Here is a 22500-nt window from a genome sequence, read left to right on the forward strand (position 1 = left end):
GTCATGACGGCCCTGGCACTTGACCTGACCCCTTACACTTGACCTGACCCTTAAAAGACTAGCAATGCCTTAAGGACCAGGTGTGAAACCCGGGTCGTCCAACCTGAGGGTCGTGCCGTCGTGCTTGGTGGTCGTACCGTCGCGGACCGAGTCGTTCAAGGGTCGTACTCGTGTGTTCTGCGGTCGTACCTCCGTCGTCGTCTTCGTACATTAGGCTGTCGTAGTGTCGCACTCGGGGATCTTGTCGTCGTGCTCTGGTCGTGACTGTTGTCGTGTCTGTGAGGAGAATCCATGTCTTGGTTTGCACCACCTCCTCCTCCTCCTCCTCCCCCTTTTACCCCAAGCCTTGCCAAGCCAGCTAGCTGCTGCTCTCGCCCCGCGCTAAATTACCAGGTAATAGATGAGCGTAATTTAATGAATGTTTTACATGAGGGAGGGAATGTTAGGAGAGGGGTTTTAATGGAACTTATTAGGGTATCAGTGCCGAGGTGTGTCGGTGAGACGGTCGCTCGTACTGAGAGAGAGAGAGAGAGAGAGAGAGAGAGAGAGAGAGAGAGAGAGAGAGAGAGAGAGACGTGGGCGAGAGACGGGTTGAGGATGACAGGCGAGGAATGAGGAAGGCGTGGCAGTGATGTGGTCGTAATGAGGGAGGGTGATCACTTGGCATGTGGCATGACAGGCATAAGTTAGCGAGGTGAGGCAGGCCGAAAAGGCGGGGGCTAGACGCTTTTGACATGGTAACGTCTGTGCTTGGAAGACACACTTGAATCGTGTCTATAAATACAGCTCTTCTGCGTGAGCTTGAAATAGCTTCGTCTCGACAATCGAACCCTTAGAATGAAGGTGGCGGACGAAGGCGAACTCGACGTTGCGTATGTAAACGCGCCGTGACTATGTACGACACTCATATGCAAGCCCCAGCGAAGCATGACGAACATAGGTTAACCCTACTACAGCATGACAGGCACAAGTTAACTCCCCAAAAAGAAAAGATATGTTTTGTCAGATATATGTTAACCTCAAGAACGCATAGCAGACTTAACTCAACCCCCTGACAGGGTGTGGCCACGGTAAGTCAACCCTAACAAGGCATGACAGCTATAGTTCAACTCTAACAAGGTATGCCAGACATAGGCCAACCCTAACAAGGCGTGGCAGACGAGTAAACAGAGGTCCCGTGTGACGTAATGGGAAGTTATAACGTAATGAATCGCACCTCAGTATTGCAAAACATCAATTCCTATTTTTTTTCTATATTTTTTGGGCAAGTGTGTGTGTGTGTGTGTGAGAGAGAGAGAGAGAGAGAGAGAGAGAGAGAGAGAGAGAGAGAGAGAGAGAGAGAGAGAGAGAGAGAGAGAAATGTGTGACAGGTGACATATTGCTTGCAGAAGTGGGGGAGAGCTAGCCTCTCGCTCCCTCTGTCTCCCCCAGTCGCTGGGGAGGTGTACTGGGGCGGCGCCAGTGGTCTCTCCTGATGTCGAGGAAGTGTGGTCCTCGTGTTCAGGGGACGAGGAGAGGACGCGTTGGGGGTGTTACTGTAGGAGAGGCTGGGTGAGGAACGTTGTTGGTGGAGGGCTCTGGGGTAGGCGTCGAGGGTGGAGGAGGAGGAGGAGGGGAAATACCACTGCTGGGGGTAGTGGACAGACGCATTACAGTGGGTGTTAATTACCTCACAGTTTGCTCTCGTGGTTGCCACCCATTGTGTTCCAGGAGTGACGGGGGAAGTATAGGGAGGGAAGACAGGAGGGGAACGAGGGTTCAAGTCTACCCCTCCTGGCGCTCCCTCGCAAGGGCGGGAAGGGCGAGCAGGCGTTCTTATAAACAAAGTATTGGCGTATGAGCCGAGGCCGGGGGTTTGACGATCACCAGGTCAGTAACGACAGCAGAAGGTGTTGGGATGGAGGAACGAGTCCCACACACCCACGTAGCATCCCATGGCGAGGCGCCATTATTATTAGTTTGTGTAAAATTCTTGTCAGGCTCTGGGCAGGAGGCAAATAAATTAAGGAAACTTTTGCCGGAGTTGGGTGTAAAAATTTCGGAGAGGGACTTTTGTGGATTTACGCTGACTTTTCTTTATTATTATTAGGTAAAAAGTGACTCGACTGTGGCTTGAAGATGGAGGGAGATTTTTTTTTTTTTTCAAGGGAGAGATTTGGTGTTTTGTACTGTACGTGGGTGGTGGTTGTGTGTGGGTGGGTGAGGACCGTGTGTAGGTGGGTGGAGGTCGTGTGTTAGGAGGTAAACCATTTGTTTGTCGGTGGGTGGCTGTTGTGTGGTTCTTTGTAGGCAGTGTGGTAGTTTTACGTTACATGATTGTGGTTGAGTGTAGGTTTGGTGGTGGTTATATGTTATTTGAGTAGTGGTTTAGTGGTGGTGGGTGATGGTTTTATGTAGGTGGGTGTACTTGTGTGGTGGGGTGGTGTTCTGTGTTAGAGGGTGTTGGTTTTATGGAAGCGGTTGGTGGGTACATGCAGGTATTATATTATTGACAGCAGCCCCTCAGGGAAGTACTCCTGACGAAGGAGTGTTGAAGTGATGCCGGAAGGCATCTTGAACACCCTCTGTGTCTACGTCTTATGTTTTTTTTTAATCGAAACTTGAAGTTACCGGGTTAGTCTTAGCTACTCCCAGTATACACCACACATCCGTCCTCCAAATCTGTGCTTCGTCACACTTTCTTTCCACCTTTCCTCTCGTTACAAATAATATGTTCTCCCAGGATCAGGGATTTACACCATCTTTCAAAAGCGAAATGCAAGATTTTCCGGCTCCCCCAAAATCTCTTTAAATACTCATTTTCTTTTATACTTCCTTGTTAAAGAGTTGGATTCGACCAAGATTACCGCTCGTGCTTGGAGCCCAGGATGAAATGTGTATGTGTGTGTGTGTGTGTGTGTGTGTGTGTTGTGTGTGTGTGTGTGTGTGTGTGTGTGGGGCGCTGATGTATGCAAGTGGGCATTAGGGTGTGGGTGACGCTGTTTGTGAGGTGGGCGTGTCAGTCTGTGTAGCTGGGATCATGTGCGTACGTCTTGTGCGTTGGCTGGCACTTCGTAGGTTTTCCAGTAAGCAGCGAGTGGTGTCGTCGGCAGCGGGCTAACGCCACCTTTGTGCTGGGTGGGTCTGTCCAGCGAGAGAGAGAGAGAGAGAGAGAGAGAGAGAGAGAGAGAGAGAGAGAGAGAGAGAGAGAGAGAGAGAGAGAGAGAGAGAGAGAGAGAATGGCCCTATTAGAGACCTGTCACTCAGCCAGCGTAGCTTATTGGCCCTCACCGCTGCCAATATTGAAACATAATTTTCCAGTTTTTGCGAGAGTGACGGGAAGACAGTGAGGGGAATACAGCCGATGGCATCCCGGTCCGTACGAGATGCTCGACTGAGTTCCGTGTCTTCCACGTTCGCTGTGGAATGTGATTTAAAGTGAAGTGGTATTAGTAGATGCTTGTGGTTGCCTTCGGTGTTGGTTACCACTGAAAATGGAATATATACAGTGTGTGTGTGTGGACAGGTAATGTACATGGAGGATACATATAATAATACATGGGTTCGTATGATGGTGTTTGTAAACATGAATACGTATGCTGTCAAATTTTTGTCCTACATATGCGTGTGTGTGTGTTTTGTGTATGTATGTGTGTGTACATTAATGTAATTTTGTGTGTGTGTGTGTGTGTGTGTGTGTGTGTGATTATATTAAGTGATATAAACTGTTGAGGGTGGAGGGTTGGAGGTGCTAACCCCAAGTGTAGCTGTATGCCGTGGCGGAGGTGGCAGTGTGTGCGTGTGTGGTGTTGGTGTATACCATGGCGGAGGTGGCAGTATGTGTGTGTGTGTGTGTGGTGTTGGTGTATGCCGTGGCGGAGGTGGCAGTGTGTGTGTGGTGTTGGTGTATTCCGTGTCGGAGATGGCAGTATGTCTGGTGTTCACACTGGAGCGGCTGTGACCAGTGCTGCGCGTTAAAGGTGACGTTGTTTGCGTGGTCTGGAGGTGTATCCCACTGGTATAGTGTACCCAGCTGGTGATGTATAGTGAAGATCAAGGGCTTCATCCGGGTCATGCTGGTTCGAGATGGTGGCTCGCGTCTTGCTGTCATCCCATGTGAGAGGCTTGGGGTCTCCCGTAATAAATATGGTCTTTGGATTCTTTATAAAGTATAAATGTTTCTTGTCTTGTACAGGTAAGCTGTCACAGGTGACGTGTCGAATTTCTTATTATTTTGCGATATATATATGTATATATATATATATATATATATATATATATATATATATATATATATATATATATATATATATATATATATATACGTTGGAGGCTCCAGTCCACATCAGGGCCTTAATTGAAATAGAAAAGAGGTTAAGGAAAGAGAAGAAGAAAAGTCGAGGAAAGGTATCTGCGAATTTTGGAGAGAGTTAGAAAGCTGTCTTTTAAAAAGTGCTTTGGTTTACTTATTCTGCATTTCATGGTCTTTGGTTTGGAGAAAGATTGATGTGAATTAACGTGGATGAGCTTAATTATAAGGGAGGGGGTGTCTCCTATGGTTAGAATAAGTTGAATATTGTTAGATTAACGGTTGGTTAAACTTGATTAGGCTTAGGCTTCGGTAACATGTAGTTAAGGTATTGTTTTTGTTTTTCCATCCCTGGTTGTCTGAGGCGTTGTCGCTCTGGCATTCGGCGTCCCAATCCGGATTCTCTGTTGTCGTTCTTGCATCCGGCGTTCGAACCCGGATTCTTTGCACGTCCCTCCGTCGGAGGTAGTGTCTCCGGGAATGACCCCCCGGAGTATGTCGTTAAGTTTCCGGGAAGTGGCTGAGCTTAAGGTCAAGTGCTTCATGACAGAAGTTCAAGATCGTCCTGGGTTATTTGAGAAGCTTTTACGAGGGATCAAGTTCAAACTCCTCCTGGGCTATGACGGGGGATCTGGTGGCGAGGTCAAACTCAGTGGTAAGTTCAGGCGGGGGTCGTAATGAGGTCAAGGTCGGTGACACATACGCACGCCCCCCTCCCCCCCCCCTCTCTCTCTCTCTCTCTCTCTCTCTCTCTCTCTCTCTCTCTCTCCCTTCCACATGACCTGGGAGAACTTCCCGTCATGCAGGGCGATATTCCGTTCTGTGTGGTGTCATCAAAGCCGACATTTGCACGCGCGTGTGCGTCGCCACACTGCACTCGCATCACAGAGCGCAAAACACACACACACACACACACACACACACACACACACACACACACACACACACACACACATACACACACACACGCAAAAACGGAGTACAATACTACTCCCTACCACACCCTCTCCCCGCCACACCCTCTCCCAACCACACCCTCTCCCCGCCACACCCTCTCCCCACCACACTCTCTCCCCGCCACACCCTCTCCCCGCCACACCCTCTCCCCGCCACACCCTCTCCCCATTCACTCGGGAAGGAGAGGTAAATATTTAAGCTTCACCGCTAGGCGGCGGTAAACACGGGAATCACAATATACCGTAATTATATCCCGAATTAGTTGGTCTTTCCCGTCAGTGGATGTGCCCACCCCACGACGTAGCGCGAGGTAGTTTATCCATGGGGCGCCGCCCCGCCCACTGTGTCTGAATGACCGGGTCCACCCACCTCCTAAGCCAGCGGGCGGCCTCCCACTTGAGTAAAGCAAATCCACCCACCTCCTAGGCAAGTGGGCGGCCCTCCCACTTGAGTAAAGCAAATCCACCCATCTCCTAAGCAAGCGGGCGGCGTCCCACTTGAGTAAAGCAAATCCACCCACCTCCTGAGCAAGCGGGCGGCGTCCCACTTGAGTAAAGCAAATCCACCCACCTCCTAAGCAAGCGGGCGGCCTCCCACTTGAATAAAGCAAATCCACCCACCTCCTAAGCAAGCGGGCGGCGTCCCACTTGAGTAAAGCAAATCCACCCACCTCCTAAGCAAGCGGGCGGCCTCCCACTTGAGTAAGCAGATCCACCCACCTCCTAGGCAAGTGGGCGGCCCTCCAACTGAGTAAGCAAACCCCACCCACCCACCTAAGCAAGCAGGAGGATGTGGATAGATCAGATGGTATAAATGATTTGCGTTCAAAAAGAAACGCAAGTATAATCCATTGGTTAAAGAGGGAGTTCGGATGAACCCCCTGTCCATCCTCCTCCTCATTATTATTATAGTCTCTCAGCGTTCTGGCCTATGGCCGGTGAGTTGCACGCGGCAAATTGGCTATTCTCCAGCAGGTCTCTGAATATCACCCCGTTGTATACGTAAAATGCTAAGGAACCGTTGAGAGAAAATGGTAAATATTGGTGGGCTGTCAGTACCAGACTTTACGATATATATACTTCCCCCCTTCCTCTCCCTTCCTCCTCCTCCTCCCCTCCTCTCCTCCTCCTCCTCCTCCTCCTCCTCCTCCTCCTCCTCCTCCTCCCCCATACGATAACACACCCCCCCAACCTCACACCCCCAGGCTTATATCAACTCGTGTTATTTAATTACGTTGGAATGACGGCACAGCTGCAAGTGTGACTGGAGTTCTTAAAAGTCCGGTGAGATATCTTTGCTCCCGTGTCGAATGTGTGGAGTATATTGCTTCTACTTTGGCCACGATCATACACACACATGTTGGCGCTGTTAAGGGAAGACTGGCGATTTTGAAGTCGTAGGTGGTGGGTTGAGGTGAACGGCAGGTGGTGGGTTTAGGCAAACGTTAGGTGGTGGGTTGAGGTGAACGTTAGGTGGTGGGTTTAGGCAAAAGTTAGGTGGTGGGTTGAGGGAAACGTTAGGTGGTGGGTTGAGGCAAACGTTAGGTGGTGGGTTGAGGCAAACGTTAGGTGGTGGTTTGAGGTGAACGGCAGGTGGTGTGTTGAAGTGAACGGCAGGTGGTAGGTTGAGATGAACGGCAGGTGGTGTGTTGAGACAAACGGCAGGTGGTGGGTGCCAGCGTTCAAGTAATCTCAAGTATTTAGTCAAAAATTAGATTCGCTCTTCAAAAACATTTAGCGAGAAGAGGAAGCTAAACTGTGCGTATAATTTATTTATTTTTTTTTCCTGTCAGAAAATTGTTGAGCTAAGTTACTTAACGGGAGTTGCGAGGCCGAATAATAACTGGAGGAGGAGTCCTGTGTTCTTTAGTGTTCTGTGTTTTGTTCATCTTGTATTCAGGTGCGCCAGGGATGGAGATTATGTTCTGCCCTGTTCTATGTTCTCTTTGTTCTCTCTTTTCGTACTTGTGGTGGTGGTTGGTGGTGGAATGAGGATGTATACTTCAGTGTTTTGTCCGCTTTTTGTGTATACATTTTCTTTGTGGTCACAAATGTGGTTTGTGGTGGGGAATTACATTTTTTGTTTGTTGTTTGGTTGGTGTGGTTGTTGGATAAGGGAGGAGGGGGTCCCTGGTGTTGGTGGAGGGGATTCGGGCTTCTCTGGCCAGACGAGGTCAGGGTTGGAAGACCTGGGGGAGCTGGGGAAGGTCCTGGGATGGTGGGCATTGACTGGGGAGCAGAGGAGAGTTCTAAGGTGGTAGGACTGGGGTAGGGCGGAGGGGTATGTGCATAGGGCTTTGGGGTGCTAGGATTAGGGAAGGGCTAGGATACGTGGATAGAGTCATGGGTTGCTGGACTGGGGTGTTCTCCGCCCGTCCTAACCTCCCTAGTCTGGACGGGCGTGGACGGAGGAGAGAGAGAGAGAGAGAGAGAGAGAGAGAGAGAGAGAGAGAGAGAGAGAGAGAGAGAGAGACGGGTGTCAGGGGGGGCAGATGACAGATGTTAGCGATGGAGGGGAAGGTCAGGGGCGTCTAGGGTGAGGGAGAGTTGTTGATGGGGACGATTGTGAGGGAGATCTAGTGTTGGGGATGGTGGCGATGAAGGAGGAGACGGGATACTCAGGATGGAGACGTGATATTTGACGGTAATAGTGAAGGAGGTGAGAGAGAGAGAGAGAGAGAGAGAGAGAGAGAGAGAGAGAGAGAGAGAGAGAGAGAGAGAGAGAGAGAGGTTTACCACGGCGATTGTCGTGATGGAGAAGGACTTGTCTGCTGTAGACGGTCGAGGGATGGACCTATAGAGATGGAGGATGTCGGAGGAGGGAGAAGGGGATGGAGGGAAAAGAAGGAAGGAAGGAAGGTGGTGGTGGTCGAGGGGGAGAGGGGGGTCGAGTGCGAGGCCTGGGTGAATAGAGATGGAGGATGTCGGAGGAGGGAGAAGGGATGGAGGGAAAAGAAGGAAGGAAGGAAGGAGGTGGTGGTTGTCGAGGGGAGAGGGAGGGGGATCGAGTGCGAGGCCTGGGTGAGGTGAGGGGGTGGAGGGAGGTTGGTGAGGGGGGTGTGTGGCCTACCTTGTCATTTTCCGGCTTGATTAGATTTGTTTCCCGGAGACGTTCAGGGCGGCGCGTCGCTCCTGCAGGCCTGGTATCGCTCAGGGATCCGCTGTACACGTCTGGGGGCTCTCCGGTTGTTCGCTGAGGACGCGGTACTGGCCAGGGCGCCATCAGGCCTCCACAGACACACTCACACTCGAAGTCCCTTTTCTTCAGCTTCCCACACACAAATGTATACACAGAAATGTATGTTGTATTTTTTAAGGGATCCGTGTGTGATTATAGGGCTTTTTTTGTTGTTGTTGAGGAGGAACCCATCAGTATCCTGAAGTTCTCGCATCGTACATGAAGTTCAGAAGATATTGGTGATAAACACGTCGTTGTACACCGAGACAGAAGACTCGCTCTGGTGGAAGTTACACAGCTGCACGGTGTGTGTGTGGGGGGTGAGTTTACCCGGCTAGTTCACTGTTTTACGATATATATATATATATATATATATATATATATATATACTTAAGACGACTCTTCGTAACGTGGTGAAATCTCGGGGTTATGTGTAAGTATTAATTGACAAAAGAACTATAGTTTTAAGAACGAGAAAAGGACGATTTTTTTTAAGGAACGCAAAAAGAACGACAGTTTTTTAAGAACGCAAAAAGAACGATAATTCTCTGAGGAAATGCAAAAAGAACGATAGTTGTTTAAGGAATGCTAAAAGAACGATAGTTTTGTAAGAAATGCTAAAATAACGGTAGTTTTTTAAGAACGCAAAAAGAACGATAGTTTTTTTTAAGGCATACAAAAAGAACGATTTTTTCTTTTTTTAAGAAAGCGAAATTAACCCGAATGTAGAAAAGTAATCGCCAAGTGACCATAAGATGGCAGGCAACACATACAGACACAGACACAGAGGAGATGGCTTTATAATGTAGGTCTGGACAAGGCGTTGTTGTACAAGTTATCTTAACCCAGTAATGTAGGGGAAGGATCCTCAAGTGACTGCCAGCATTTGCAAAAATCTTAATGAGTCAATTAGTCTGATTGCTTTTGTAGAATTCGTAAACTTTCGTACACAGACATACGCATTGCGCACGCACTCACAAACGGGAGTTAGAGAGACAGGCGGATGATATGCTTCGTTTTACAGTGCAATGGAAAACTGTAGTTTGGTATAGGATGATCCCTGTATGTGTGTGTGGACATATACCACCTCAGATCTGATATGGGAACTCGACGGGGCTCGTAATGCAATGTGGTATATTGCAAATGCACGTTGCCGCGTTTGCGACAGCCAGGTCTGGATAGGCGAGCAGCGAGGACAGAAGACTTGGTTGTGATTCTATGTTTAGCAGGCTGCTCATGGCCGCTGGCGGCGTTATCCCGGCGCACAGGTCACGCTAAAGGTCACCAGGTCACTGACAGATGACAAGACAAGAGGCAGATCACCTCCGAGGTGGGAGGAGGAGGAGGAGGTTGGAGGAAGTGGAGTGGCGGTCAGTGAGGCGGGTGGGGGGGGGCCCTCCCAGGCGGAGGTGGGTATCGGGAGATACAGGTGTGTTGTGGTGGTGGTTCCTCTCTCTCTCTCTCTCTCTCTCTCTCTCTCTCTCTCTCTCTCTCTCTCTCTCTCTCTCTCTCTCTGTTCTGGCACCGCTCACCTCACAACATTTCCTGTTTGTTGCTGTTGTTGTTGTTCTCCTCCTCTCCAATACGGGTAGTGCTTACCTAACACCATTTTCTGTGGAGGGAGGGAGGGAGTTGTGCTACCAGTGGCGTTCAGGTTCTGACGATTTTCTCCGCCGTTGTTACGTGGTGGTTGTGTTGCCAGACGGTGGTGGAGTCTCACCAGGTCTACTGACGAGGAGAAATGGCGGGTCTACCGCTTAGCGCTCACCGCTCACAGCGGGGAAAATATAGTTATGAAGAACGGATGAATTAATAAGTGTTGTCAGGTGTTGGGTGTGTCAGCAGGAGAGATTGTATGGTTGAGGACTGAAAGCCAGCAGCCCACGTATGGATGAGGCCCAGGATGTGATAAGACAGTCGCTTGGGCTGAAGTAGTGGCAGTTGACAGCCACTGAAGTGGAGGGAGAGCAAGATTGCACGTATGTGTAATTTTCTGTTAATGTATGTATATATGAGGAACTCCTTAATGCAGTGACATTCATACATGGCGTTCTATCCACCTGTGACTATTCATTTATCACTGTCACGCCTCTTTTTTTTTTTTTTTTTCTAAATGAGAAACACAGTTAAAGTCGAAAAGTAATGCGTGAGTTGCGGGAGGCACTTGACCTGTCGCTGGTGGTGTTATCAAGAGAATTTTGCCAGTAAGGTGAATGTGGGGGAAGATTTCATCACTGCCATCTCTCCCCAGATGGGAATTTTCAGTAGGTTTTCTCCAGGTCACTTTGGCTCAGATGGGCCATAAACCTCTGCATCATTGGAAGGATTATTGTGATTGTGGGGTTATGGGTTGTTCCTGCATTGTGGGGGTTATGGGTTGATCCTGCATTGTGGGGTTATGGGTTGTTCCTGCATTGTGGGGTTATGGGTTGTTCCTGCATTGTGGGGTTATGGGTTGTTCCTGCATTGTGGGGTTATGGGTTGTTCCTGCATTGTGGGGTTATGGGTTGTTCCTGCATTGTGGGGTTATGGGTTATTTCTGCAGATAATTCTGTTTGAAAGGGAAAAGGCGACGAAGAAAAAGTTGGGCAGAACACAGAGTAAAAGAGGGCATGGCTTGTTTAGTGTTGGTGAGTGAGGGTTTGGAGGTTTTGTACTTGTGTTGAGTGTATGGAGGAGGTTTTGTGTTGCTGATTGTATGGAGACTGTTGTGTTACTCTTTTGTTTGGAGGCAGATTTGGTACTGAGAGTTTGTGTTTCATAGGGTTGGAGACACTGTTTTGTGTTGCTCAGATGTTTTTTTTTACGTTGTTCACTGTCTGGAGACACAGTGTTTTGTGTTGTTCAGTATTTGAAGGCAGACTTGTGTTGCTGAGTTTAATGTGGCTGAGTTCGGTTGGAGTGTTTTGTATTGACAAGTGTTTCGATAGCGGTGTCTTGTGTTGGTGAGTGTTGGAAAGTAGAAACTGCGCCTCGGGAAAAGAGGCGAACCTGTGCAGGAATGTTGGCAAGAGTGGTGTGGTCAGCGGTGGTAGTAGTAGGGGTAGGAGGAGCATCGTGGTGGAAGCTGTTTGTTGTCAGGTATGAGTGGTGTGTGATGTGGGGGTAACGCTAGTACACTGATGTTGGCAAGCTGTGTAGGAACGGGTACAGTAGTGATGAGTTTCCGCAAGTGTGATGATGACCCGCATGAGGTGCGATAGAAATGGTGATGAGTTGGATGAGGTACGTGGCAGTGATGAAGGAGAGGGGAGGGTGGGAGGTAAATTGACGAGTTGGTGTACGAGTGTCGAATGAGCTGTGATCCCCGCTGACATAACGAGGTATTCGTCTTGCGTTCAGGCAGAAGAACCAACACCCCCCCTCACTCTTTGAGGGATGGCTAACATCACACAGGGGCTTTTTAATCTGCCCGAGTGCCACTAGCCTTACGAGAAAAGACGCACTTGTGCGACACATTCATCGCGGGCACTCGAGGCCACAACCCCATATTACCTCCAGTCTCGCATCGTGATGTCGAGTTCCCCGCGCCCCTTGGTCATCAGCGCTTATTGGCTGCAGGAGCGAGTGGCGTGTGATTTTCCCCCAACGCGAGGATTTTCCAGTGTCATCGTAAAGTGTCGATTTCTTTTTGTCAGTGGTAATTAGTGGCGGTGTATAGAGTGCATGTGTGTGTGTGTGTGTTTTCCTTCCGGACTTCGGAGGAGAGAAAACGGGGTCGTTGCGGCTCAGACCCCGGCCCGGGCGACAGGTGGACCACTTCCTAACGAGGATAATTTTCTTGCATATCAAGTGTGTGGATAAGTTGGTTCGAGGTGCGCCGCGCCAACCCCCTCGGGAGGAGGCCAGAGCAACCGCCGACTTGGGGGAAGTTTTCCCCTCGCGTTCTGACGTCGGGGGAGGGAGAGGAGGAGGAGGAGTGCGTGTCTGAAAGAGGGAGTTGGGGATGTGGGGGACACACGGGAGTTGGATCAAAAGGGTTGCTGCCCACATCAGGTGCATCAATAGCTGATGAGGAAGTGGAATGCTCTTTCTTTTCTGAGTGAGTGAGGTCAAAGGTGATTCTGGAGATGTGTTCCGGCCTCGGGTGCAAAAGGATTGGTTGATTTGCGTCTGAACTTGTCTTGTGTCTGAGCTATAGGAGAATTTCATATATATATATATATATATATATATATATATATATATATATATATATATATATATATATATATATATAATCCTATGAGTCCACGGAGAAAATGAAACACGAAAAGTTCCCAAGTGCAGTTTCGTGTAATAATCACATCATCACGGGAGACACAAGAGAGAAATATAACAGTCAGTTGATATACATCGAAGAGACGAAGCTAGGACGCCATTTGGTAAACGTGATTTTCCAACATGTGATTGGACAATCACATGTTTACCAAATGGCGTCCTAGCTTCGTCTCTTCGATGTATATCAACTGACTGTTATATTTCTCTCTTGTGTCTCCCGTGATGATGTGATTATTACACGAAAGTGCACTTGGGAACTTTTCGTGTTTTATTTTCCCCGTGGACTCATAGGAATATATATATATATATATATATATATATATATATATATATATATATATATATATATATATTATTTTTTCGTTACTCACTGATGTATGGAAGAGATAGGAAGGCCATTTTCACGAAAGAGGCGCCATTGAAAGGGTACCGGGAGTTTGGGATTCTAATTCTTTCGTCTTTGGCTGTGAGTTCGAAAGTGTCTCGCCTGGGATCATGTTTGCTAATGGATGGATTATCCTGGGAGCCCCTGATGGTACAGCTGGAACCCTCATGCTGGACGTGGATACGATGAGCAAGCCAGCGGGAATGTACGTCACTGCGTTGATTCTCTGTAGATGCGATGCATACATACGTCGGCAGAGAGAGAGAGAGAGAGAGAGAGAGAGAGAGAGAGAGAGAGAGAGAGAGAGAGAGAGAGAGAGAGAGAGAGGATACGTCTTCGATCCTTACCAACCCCCTCACAGGGAGGCACAGAAATGCTCGCCGTAAAGTCTACTCTCATAACTCCCGCGGTGTCCATGGTCGATCAACCAGTGCACTCCAGCGTGGAAGGTAAATTCTGGTGGGGACGGTTTACCTGGTCGTTTGAGTAGGGGGAGAGGCCGGGAATGTACGTGTCGACTGGAGGGTTGGGGACGAGGGGAGTCGGCCATTGGTCAAGAGAGCCCCCCCTGGGTGATTACTTAACTACGGTCCTTGCCTGCCGTACTAGAGCCTCAGGTTCGAAACCCCGAGTAGTTAAGTATACGCCAGAGGGTAGTGTGAGGTTGCCCCATGTATCGTAGGTCGCATTGCTGAAGGCGTGTCTTGAAGTCTCGTGTGACTGCCACACGTCAATTCCTCAGTCAGTTCTTAGCGGGATGGGCAAGGGGTGTGGGGGAAGCTTAAGTATATTGACCTGGCTTCGTTGGGAATTGACTGTTCTGTGGGTTTTGGCGAACGTTTGTGTTTCTTGAGATTAGTGAGGATTTCAGACTTTTGTGAAGTTGCAGAACTTCGCCCTGGGTCACAGTGGGGCTGGTGTGGCTGTATGCTTCTTCAGCTCTGCCATAAAGTTCTCTGGATTATGTAGTATGTAGTGAGGTTTCAGAACCTAGTGTGTGTTAGAAGTTCTTTATATATATATATATATATATTCTTTTTTTTTTTTAAACTATTCGCCATTTCCCGCGTTAGCGAGGTAGCGTTAAGACCAGAGGACTGGGCCATTGAGGGACTATCCTCACCTGGCCCCCTTCTCTGTTCCTTCTTTTGGAAAATTAAAAAAAAATTGAGAGGGGAGGATTTCCAGCCCCCCGCTCCCTCCCCTTTTTGTCGCCTTCTACGACACGCAGGGAATACGTGGGAAGTATTCTGTCTCCCCTATCCCCAGGGATATATATATATATATATATATATATATATATATATATATATATATATATATATATATATATGCTTTATATATGGGTGAGGTATACATATATTTACCTTGTATTTTCATATATCCGAGCTGAAGTTCAGCTGGTGTTATTGGTTCAGCGTCCCAGAGACTTCAGCGCTGAGAGCTTTCGCTCGGCCACATGTTCCTCAGCAGTAGCATCTAAGGCGGCTTATTGCCTAGCCATGTGTTCTTGAGACATTACCGTCGATGGGAACCATCCGTTGTTCCGACGACACGCTAAAGGGGGACCGTTACTCACAACGACAGGACTGAGGAATCCCAGTTTTTTTTTACCCAGCATGTTTCTTCCCCTCAGCAGTCTTGGCTGGGGAGGAAGGAGGAGGAGGAGGAGGAAGGACGACCATCGCTCAGCGCTCCCTCCGACTGAGGAGGCCAGGTTTTTACCCAGCATGTTTCTCCCCACAGCAATCTAGGCTGGGGAAGAGGAGGAGGAGGAGCAGGAGGGACGACCCATCGTTCAACCCTTCCTCCGACTGAGGAGGCCAGGGTTTTACCCAGCGTGTATCTCCCCACAGCAATCTAGGCAGGGGAGGAGGAGGAGGAGCAGGAGGGGACGACCCATCGCTCAGCCCTTCCTCAGATACCATAGAATGGGAAGCCCACTCTTTCATCGGACGTCTAAGGCTGGTTAGGATCGTATTCAGTCCGGCCCTGATACCATTCTTATCTCGACGTACCAATTCTTATCTCAGCGTACCATTCGTATCACTGTATACCCCGAGGTGATGTGTCGCTAGGCTTCACGGACGTGGTCTTCCCGAGGGGTTTGTGTCCACAGACCCCCACGGATCATTCTGGGGAATAGTGCTAGTGTCCTTTCCTCTTATTAAGGACCTGTGCGTGGTGGTTGGTTAAGTCCATTGTTCCCAGAGGGCTAAGCACGGAGAATGAAAGACGTATCACATCCCCAGCCTTGTCATTAACTGTGGCACTTGAAATGGAAAATGAACGCTGCATTTTAGTGAAAACACACACACACGCGCGCGCGCGTTCTGATCAAAAGATGGGTCGCCGCGTGTGTAGAACTCCCTCCCCGTGCAGTACAAACAGGTAATTAAAGTAGAATGAAACGACAGAGGACATGGTTAATGTAGACAGCGTACATAAGTAGGTACTTACATGCGCGCGCGCACACACACACACACACACACACACACACACACACACACACACACACACACACAGCTCAGTGGGTTGTGTCAGAGCAAAACGGACTCCAAAAAGGAAAAAAAAAAGAAAAAAAAAGGCCTCATCGTCATGACAGTCGTGTTGGCATACACAAACGCGAAGCGAATTACTGGAAAGTCTGGCGAAATGTGGAGGTAGAGCCGATTCCATTTCGCTTCGTTACCCTCCGAATGCCATCGAGTTCGACTGTGTGGTGTTATTTTGCAGCTGTACATTATTTGTCCTTATATATGTATATATATATATATATATATATATATATATATATATATATATATATATATATAGATAGATAGATAGATAGATAGATAGAAAGAGAGAGAGAGAGAGAGAGAGAGAGAGAGAGAGAGAGAGAGAGAGAGAGAGAGAGGGAAAAGAAACTTGATAATGATAATGGTTCGTTTTTCTGTGGTTTATTATTTGGGGTTTAATGGTGTTTATAATGTGGTTGTGATTGGTTCGTTCGAGTCAAGTCAGTCTCGAATGAATTCTCGTCTTGACGAGTCGAAAGATCAGGGTGGGGGGGGGGGGAATTGGGATTGGCAGTGTCGAAATGGTGCGCTTTTGTGGTACAGGACCAGAAAGAGTACAGCCATGCACGGCAGAGGGTTTCGTACAGCATGGAAATTCGTGTTTTTTTTTTTGTGTGGGGTGCAAAAGCCATGGAAATTAGTATTGTACCGAACGATTGACCTAAGATGAGGACCCAGTTGGATACAGTTACAGAATCAGCACGTCCTTAGTACAGTTACGGAATGAGAGCTCCATCGGTAGGTACAGAATGAGTGTGGCCTGTCGCGGTCATAGATAGAAGTGCTTTTTAAGGCCAATGTTACAGATGTTAATATGCTGTTTGTTACGTTACAGTACAAAGGTGGAGCGAGTGAGGTCAGCTGAACGGATACGAAAGAACGAGATTGAAAAGCACAGGTTTATGATTAACGTTGTGGATACAGCGTACACGATTATAATTTTCGTTACGGTATAACGTAACAGCAGTCGTTTGATTCCCTGTACAGCATACAGAGTTAGTGTGGCCTCTACAACACAACGTAGAGAGTTGATACCCTCCGCAGTGCTGTATATCGAATGAGTGCGCTGTGTGAGCTGTACAGTACAACGTACAGAATTAGTGTCGTGTGCGATACAACATGCGGAACTCAGTGCCCTGTGGATTATAAGATACAGTGGCATCTATAATGCACCACGTCATGAGTGTAGTGTGCATTACTGATGCCCTGTGTTCTACAACGTAGAGGATTAGGGTCCACAAGCTGGAGGTACTGTTGTGTGCGTGTCGGTCACTCGAGACGAAATATTTGGCGTCATAGCACAGAAGGAAGGTGTGTGTGTGTGTGTGTGTGTGTGTGTGTGTGTGTGTGTGTGTGTGTGTGTGTGCTGACCTGTAGTCTTTGGAGGGGAGGAAGGATGGCTTTATTTGAAGTGGGAAAAGAAATCGTTGGAACTTTTCGAAAATAGTATTTTAGGGGATGGCACTTGAAAGAACAGGGTACATTAACGAAAAAGGTCATTTCAGGGGGTGGAATTTATATGGTAATTGCAGGGGGTGGAATTTATATGGTATTTCAGGGGTGGAATTTAATGAAAGGGGTATTTCAGGGGTGGAATTTAATGAAAGGGATATTTCAGGGGAGGGTAAGACCTGTTGGGTCAATATTGGAGAAGAGGGAATTTCAAGCCCCTTAGATAATGCTTCTTTCCTCCTGTACACCACTTATTCCCGTGACTCTGTCGCCTCTCGAATGTTTCAGTGTCAGGCCTGGCCTCTCTCTCTCTGTGTGGACGACCGTCCGTGACCGGAGCCTCCGGTATACGTGAGGTACATCGAACATTATCCATATCGAGGTCGTGTCGCACGTGGCATTGAATTGTGCAACTGTTGAGCTTTAAGAGTTAAACGTCAGTGGGTGGAGGTCGTATTGGTCGGGGGGCCTGAGCCTTATTGCATGCGCGGGGCCCGCCCCTCCTCCGCTCCTGAACCCCCCGAGGCTGTATTGTGTTATCCTTGGTTTGGTCAGCGATGGATGTGTTTGTTAGGTCGCCCTCGCTTTCCCGTGACGAACTGCGGTGTGTGATCGTATTGCCACTGTATCCGAGGGGAATTGAATTATTTAGATTACATGTAAGATTATCAGGTATCAGATTTGATTTGTGTAAATGCATTATTAGATCTCTGAGTTGATATGTTTACGTGGTCAGTCTAGGTAATGGAAGGACGAAGCGTGTGGTTATGTGTGGCGATGAAACAGGCAAGGGGTTCTAACAGAAGCTTAATACACCCCATAGGTTGTGTGAGGTGTGTAGGGCGGGTGATAGACGGAGCCAGAATTGTAATGTACGGTTAGTCTTTAAATAAAAAAAAGAGGGAGTCGCTTTATATTTGACAGGCACAGCTGTTCCCGACCCCAAGCTGAGCGTCCCTGGTGTAGGGGTGTGGGAGAGCTGGATGGGGAAAGTAAAGAACAGGGTTGAAGTATTGGTACGTAGTAGGTATATTGCGAATTGCCTTTACCCCTACGTCACCGTCCTTAACCCACCATAGCCACGGGCGGGAGGGAACATCTGCTGAGGGGGAGACACGCCCTTACCTGACTCACAGGCCATCACGATGTACGCCACTCACGCCCTGTATGCATACAGTGAAGGATGGGAAGGCCTCCTTGGGGTGACTGGGGCCCGATGCGCCATACATGGAAGGAATGATTACCACGGAAGGCAAGGGGTTAATAGGGTCTGTATAGCCTAACGCGCATCCCATCTACACCCAGCAGAAGACACAGAGGACGGGACATGTGTCGCACACACCCTCTGTGGCATACTCCTGCACAGGGATGGGACCTTGCGGGCGCGGTAGCGCTGGAAGAGGCCTGTACACTTGCCTTTAGGGAGGGTGTAGGTGGGGATCGCCCTGGACGATAACAGAGTCCCTGTTCTCTCTCTCCCTCCCGTCACATGACGCCCACCGACAGTACCCGTAACAGGTCAGGCGTCTGGTGTCACCCGGGAAGGTTTTCCTCTTTAAAATGTTTATATTGTTACGTGATATTTACGTAGGCTGTACAGATGACAGAGTTCTCATCTGTTGGCGGCTGTTCAACGATCTGTCGTTATTTGTTTGATCCTCACTGTACACGTGTTCTTGCTCACGTACGTACGTACGTACGTGTGTGTGTGTGTGTGTGTGTGAGTGTGTGAGTGTGTGTGTGTGTGTGTATGATGACCATTAGTGATTCCTGTTTGTGTTACGGGGAGAGAGTTTTATACTCGTGTTGACCCGTCTCTTAACCTTGTCTTTAATCGTGTGTTTATACGCGAGCGCACTCACACACACACACACACACACACACACACACACACACACACACACACACACACCTCAGCCAGGTACCCATGTATCGACCAGCCTCGAGGGGAGGATGAACACCTGGGTTAGGTGCGGGGCCGACTGCCACACCCCAGGATTCGAACCCCCAGTAGGTCCTACCCTAGGCTGGTCCTTGTTGACTCTTGGTCGGTGTGTATGTGCACTTAGTGTCCTACCGTCAGGTTGTTAGAATTAAAACCCCACGTCCGCCATGAACTATGATGAACTACCAGCAGTTTAAAAGCTGACATGAGGGAGACTAGAAGTCTCCAAACGGAAGCGGGCGGAGCTGAGATGACTTCTAGTCGTGCCACAGACGCGGGGCCCATACTGGCCTCTGTCACCCGTGGCACTGGGCGGCACAGCCTCCAAGGGCTGTTGTAGCGCCGGTGCCGGCGTCTGTAGTCCGGCATCTCCTCCCTTCCCGGCCGTGAGGATAGTGGGAATGCGGCGGCGGCGGTGGTGGCGAGCTCCGTAGCGAAGCCGTCCCTGAGGTGTGCGGATTTACATAAGGCATAACGCCGCCGCTGACGTAGCGCCACCTCCTCCTCGCCTCGTCGGGCCCACCAGCGACGTGGGTGATGGTCCTCGCCACCGTCACCGGCAGGAGCACGACCGTCACCACCGGGCCGCCCGCCTCTCCCACGTCACGCCCTGCCGTCACATCCCGTCCGGACGCCCGTGTGCTGTCACTATGGCAACCTCTGCCCCGTCCGCTGACACCACACCCACCCGCCCCGCCCCGCTCCCCACCCCGCCACGCCACGCCCCACTCCGCACCTTACCCCGCTCCGCACCACCCTTCCCGTACTCCGCCGCATCCCCCCCCCCCATTTTGACTCCTGTCAGACTCGGCTCCTCCTCACCACCACCTGTCTGGCCCATAATCACCACCACTCCCACCGCCACCACATCCCCCCCCTCCCTCACTACCACAGCACTCACCACCACCACCACCACCACCACAGTGCACCCACCCACCCACCACCCGTCAGTACCACAACACTCACCACTACCACAGTGTACCCACCCACCCACCACCCCTCACTACCACAGCACTCACCACCACCACAGTGCATCCACCCACCCACCACCCATCAGTATCCACAGCACTCACCACTACCACAGCGCATCCACCCACCACCCGTCAGTACCACAACACTCACCACTACCACAGGACACCCAACCCTCACCCGTCAGTACCACAGCGTCCGCCACACGCCGGTCGCAGTCCGTACAACAATATCAGGCCAGACCAAAACAGACCGGTATTAACCCTGGGCCTCCGTGTGTACCGCCATTTGTCTCCGTGAGCATCAATTTGTTGGAGGACCCTGGTCAAGGGGGGTGAGGCATGGGTCGCCCACACCCAGCCCTCGACCCAGCCTGAAATTCGTATCATGAAGCCTGTGTGTGATTCTGGGAGGTAGCTGACGCCACAGCAAGGGTGATGGCTTCGCACAGCCGCAGCTGTGTGAAGTATTGGGTCGGGATTATGCGACAGATGGGTGCTGTGGTAGTGGTGGGTGCTGTGGTAGTAGTGGGTGGTGGGTGCTGTGGTAGTGATGGGTGGTGGGTGCTGTGGTAGTGATGGGTGGAGGGTGCCGTGGCAGTGATGGGTGATGCCTGCAGTGTTGGTGTCAAGGAGACAGAAGTAACTAAGTTTGACGTGAGTACTGGATGGTGAGTAGAGAGAGAGAGAGAGAGAGAGAGAGAGAGAGAGAGAGAGAGAGAGAGAGAGAGAGAGAGAGCTAATGACCAAGACTTGGGGGGGTGGGGGAGGTGGTTAAGCATGGGTGACACACGTGTTGGCAGGCGCGTCAGAGCCAACACTCGTTGGCTCTGACACCATCTTCCAACACTCGTTACCAGCATTTTATACTACGCCCCTGTCTGCCCTTCCTTAACCACGCTGTCATTACATTGAGCATTTTTCTTCGTTAGATCAAATGTCGTTTAGTTTTAAAATGTTATGTCTTCGTCCGTAGTTCCCCGTTTTCTTTAAAGTGTTATGTCTTCGTCCGTAGTTCCCCGTTTTCTTTAAAGTTATTGCCCTGCTTTATATTTTTATTGAAGTATGATATATTGTGTCTAGATTCCAGGATTGTTCGTCCGATTACTCATTTTTCCTTCAGTTGTACTGTATCTTGTTATGTCTACTTTATTGCTGTAGTACTGTATTTTGTAGTGTCTACTGTATCCTGTCATGTCAACTGTATTGTTGTATTACTGTATCTTGTCATGTCTACTGTATTACTGTATCTTGTCATGTCTACCGTATTGCTGTATTACTGTATCTTGTCATGTCTACTGTATTACTGTATCTTGTCATGCCTACCGGATTGCTGTATCACTGTATCTTGTCATGCCTACCGTATTGCTGTATCACTGTATCTTGTCATGTCTACCGTATTGCTGTATCACTGTATCTTGTCATGTCTACTGTATTACTGTATCTTGTCATGCCTACCGTATTGCTGTATCACTGTATCTTGTCATGTGTACACTATTGCTGTATTTTAAGGTATTTATTATTATTATTTCTTGTGTATTATTCATGGATTATCATGTGTGTCTTTCTCAGTTCTTGCGTGATCTGTTGGATATCCGTGTGGTTTCGCTTTATACATGGTTCTTATCCAGGATTATAACTCATGATTATTGTTCATTGATCATTATTATTCGTGATTATTCCTCGTATTCATTATTATTCGTGATTAATCTTCGTATTCATTATTATTCGTGATTAATCTTCGTATTCATGATTATTCGTGATTAATCCTCGTATTCATGATTATTCGTGATTAATCTTCGTATTCATGATTATTCGTGATTAATCCTCGTATTCATGATTATTCGTGATTATTCTTCGTATTCATGATTATTCGTGATTAATCCTCGTATTCATGATTATTCGTGATTAATCTTCGTATTCATGATCATCTCTCGTGTTTCTTGTTCCATTTATAGGAGTAATCAGTTGATAAGTGGGTATATTAATCGTTTTTCAATATCGGTCTTTCCCTGGCCATCCAAGTTAACCAATTGTGCTTCTTTCTTTTTCTCCCCCTCGACGTCAGATCCGGGACTGGCTAACGCTGATGGAGCAGATGACGCGGCAGCAGTCTGTGGTTGTAGGCGACGCCGACGACATCCGGCAACTGACGGAGAAGCAGAAGGTAAGTCAGTAGTTAGACCCAGAGGTCCTGATGGTGGTGTGGTGTGGTGGTAGTGTGGTAGTGTGGTGGTAGATCCCCCTTGTCACATTTGCAGTTGTTTTATTTTTGTCGTTTCACAACCCCAGGACTCTCTTATTCTCTCTCTCTCTCTCTCTCTCTCTCTCTCTCTCTCTCTCTCTCTCTCTCTCTCTCTCTCTCTCTCTCTCTCTCTCTCTCGCCTTCGAGGCAGCGCCCCAACGAGGAGGAGGTTCAGGTGGGTTTTCCTTCGGGCGGGAAGTGGCCTCCTCGTGTGCGCCGCCCGATGCTACAAGCCTCGTTGATGGTGAGCTCCCGCCCTCGG

At 48.9% G+C, this 22500-nt stretch overlaps 1 protein-coding gene across 2 annotated transcripts in view; it reads left to right on the plus strand.

Moving 5' to 3' along the window:
• Positions 1 to 22500, plus strand: part of LOC139763231 (dystrophin-like) — a 455019-nt gene that overhangs the window by 15306 nt on the left and 417213 nt on the right. For both annotated transcript variants that reach the window (XM_071689109.1, XM_071689110.1), the window contains exon 2: positions 22062 to 22160. In XM_071689109.1, the coding sequence (XP_071545210.1) occupies positions 22062 to 22160 (99 nt within the window). The remainder of the gene's footprint in view (positions 1 to 22061; positions 22161 to 22500) is intronic.

Source organism: Panulirus ornatus, chromosome 46 (genome assembly GCF_036320965.1).
Source record: "Panulirus ornatus isolate Po-2019 chromosome 46, ASM3632096v1, whole genome shotgun sequence".
Lineage (NCBI taxonomy): Eukaryota > Metazoa > Arthropoda > Malacostraca > Decapoda > Palinuridae > Panulirus > Panulirus ornatus.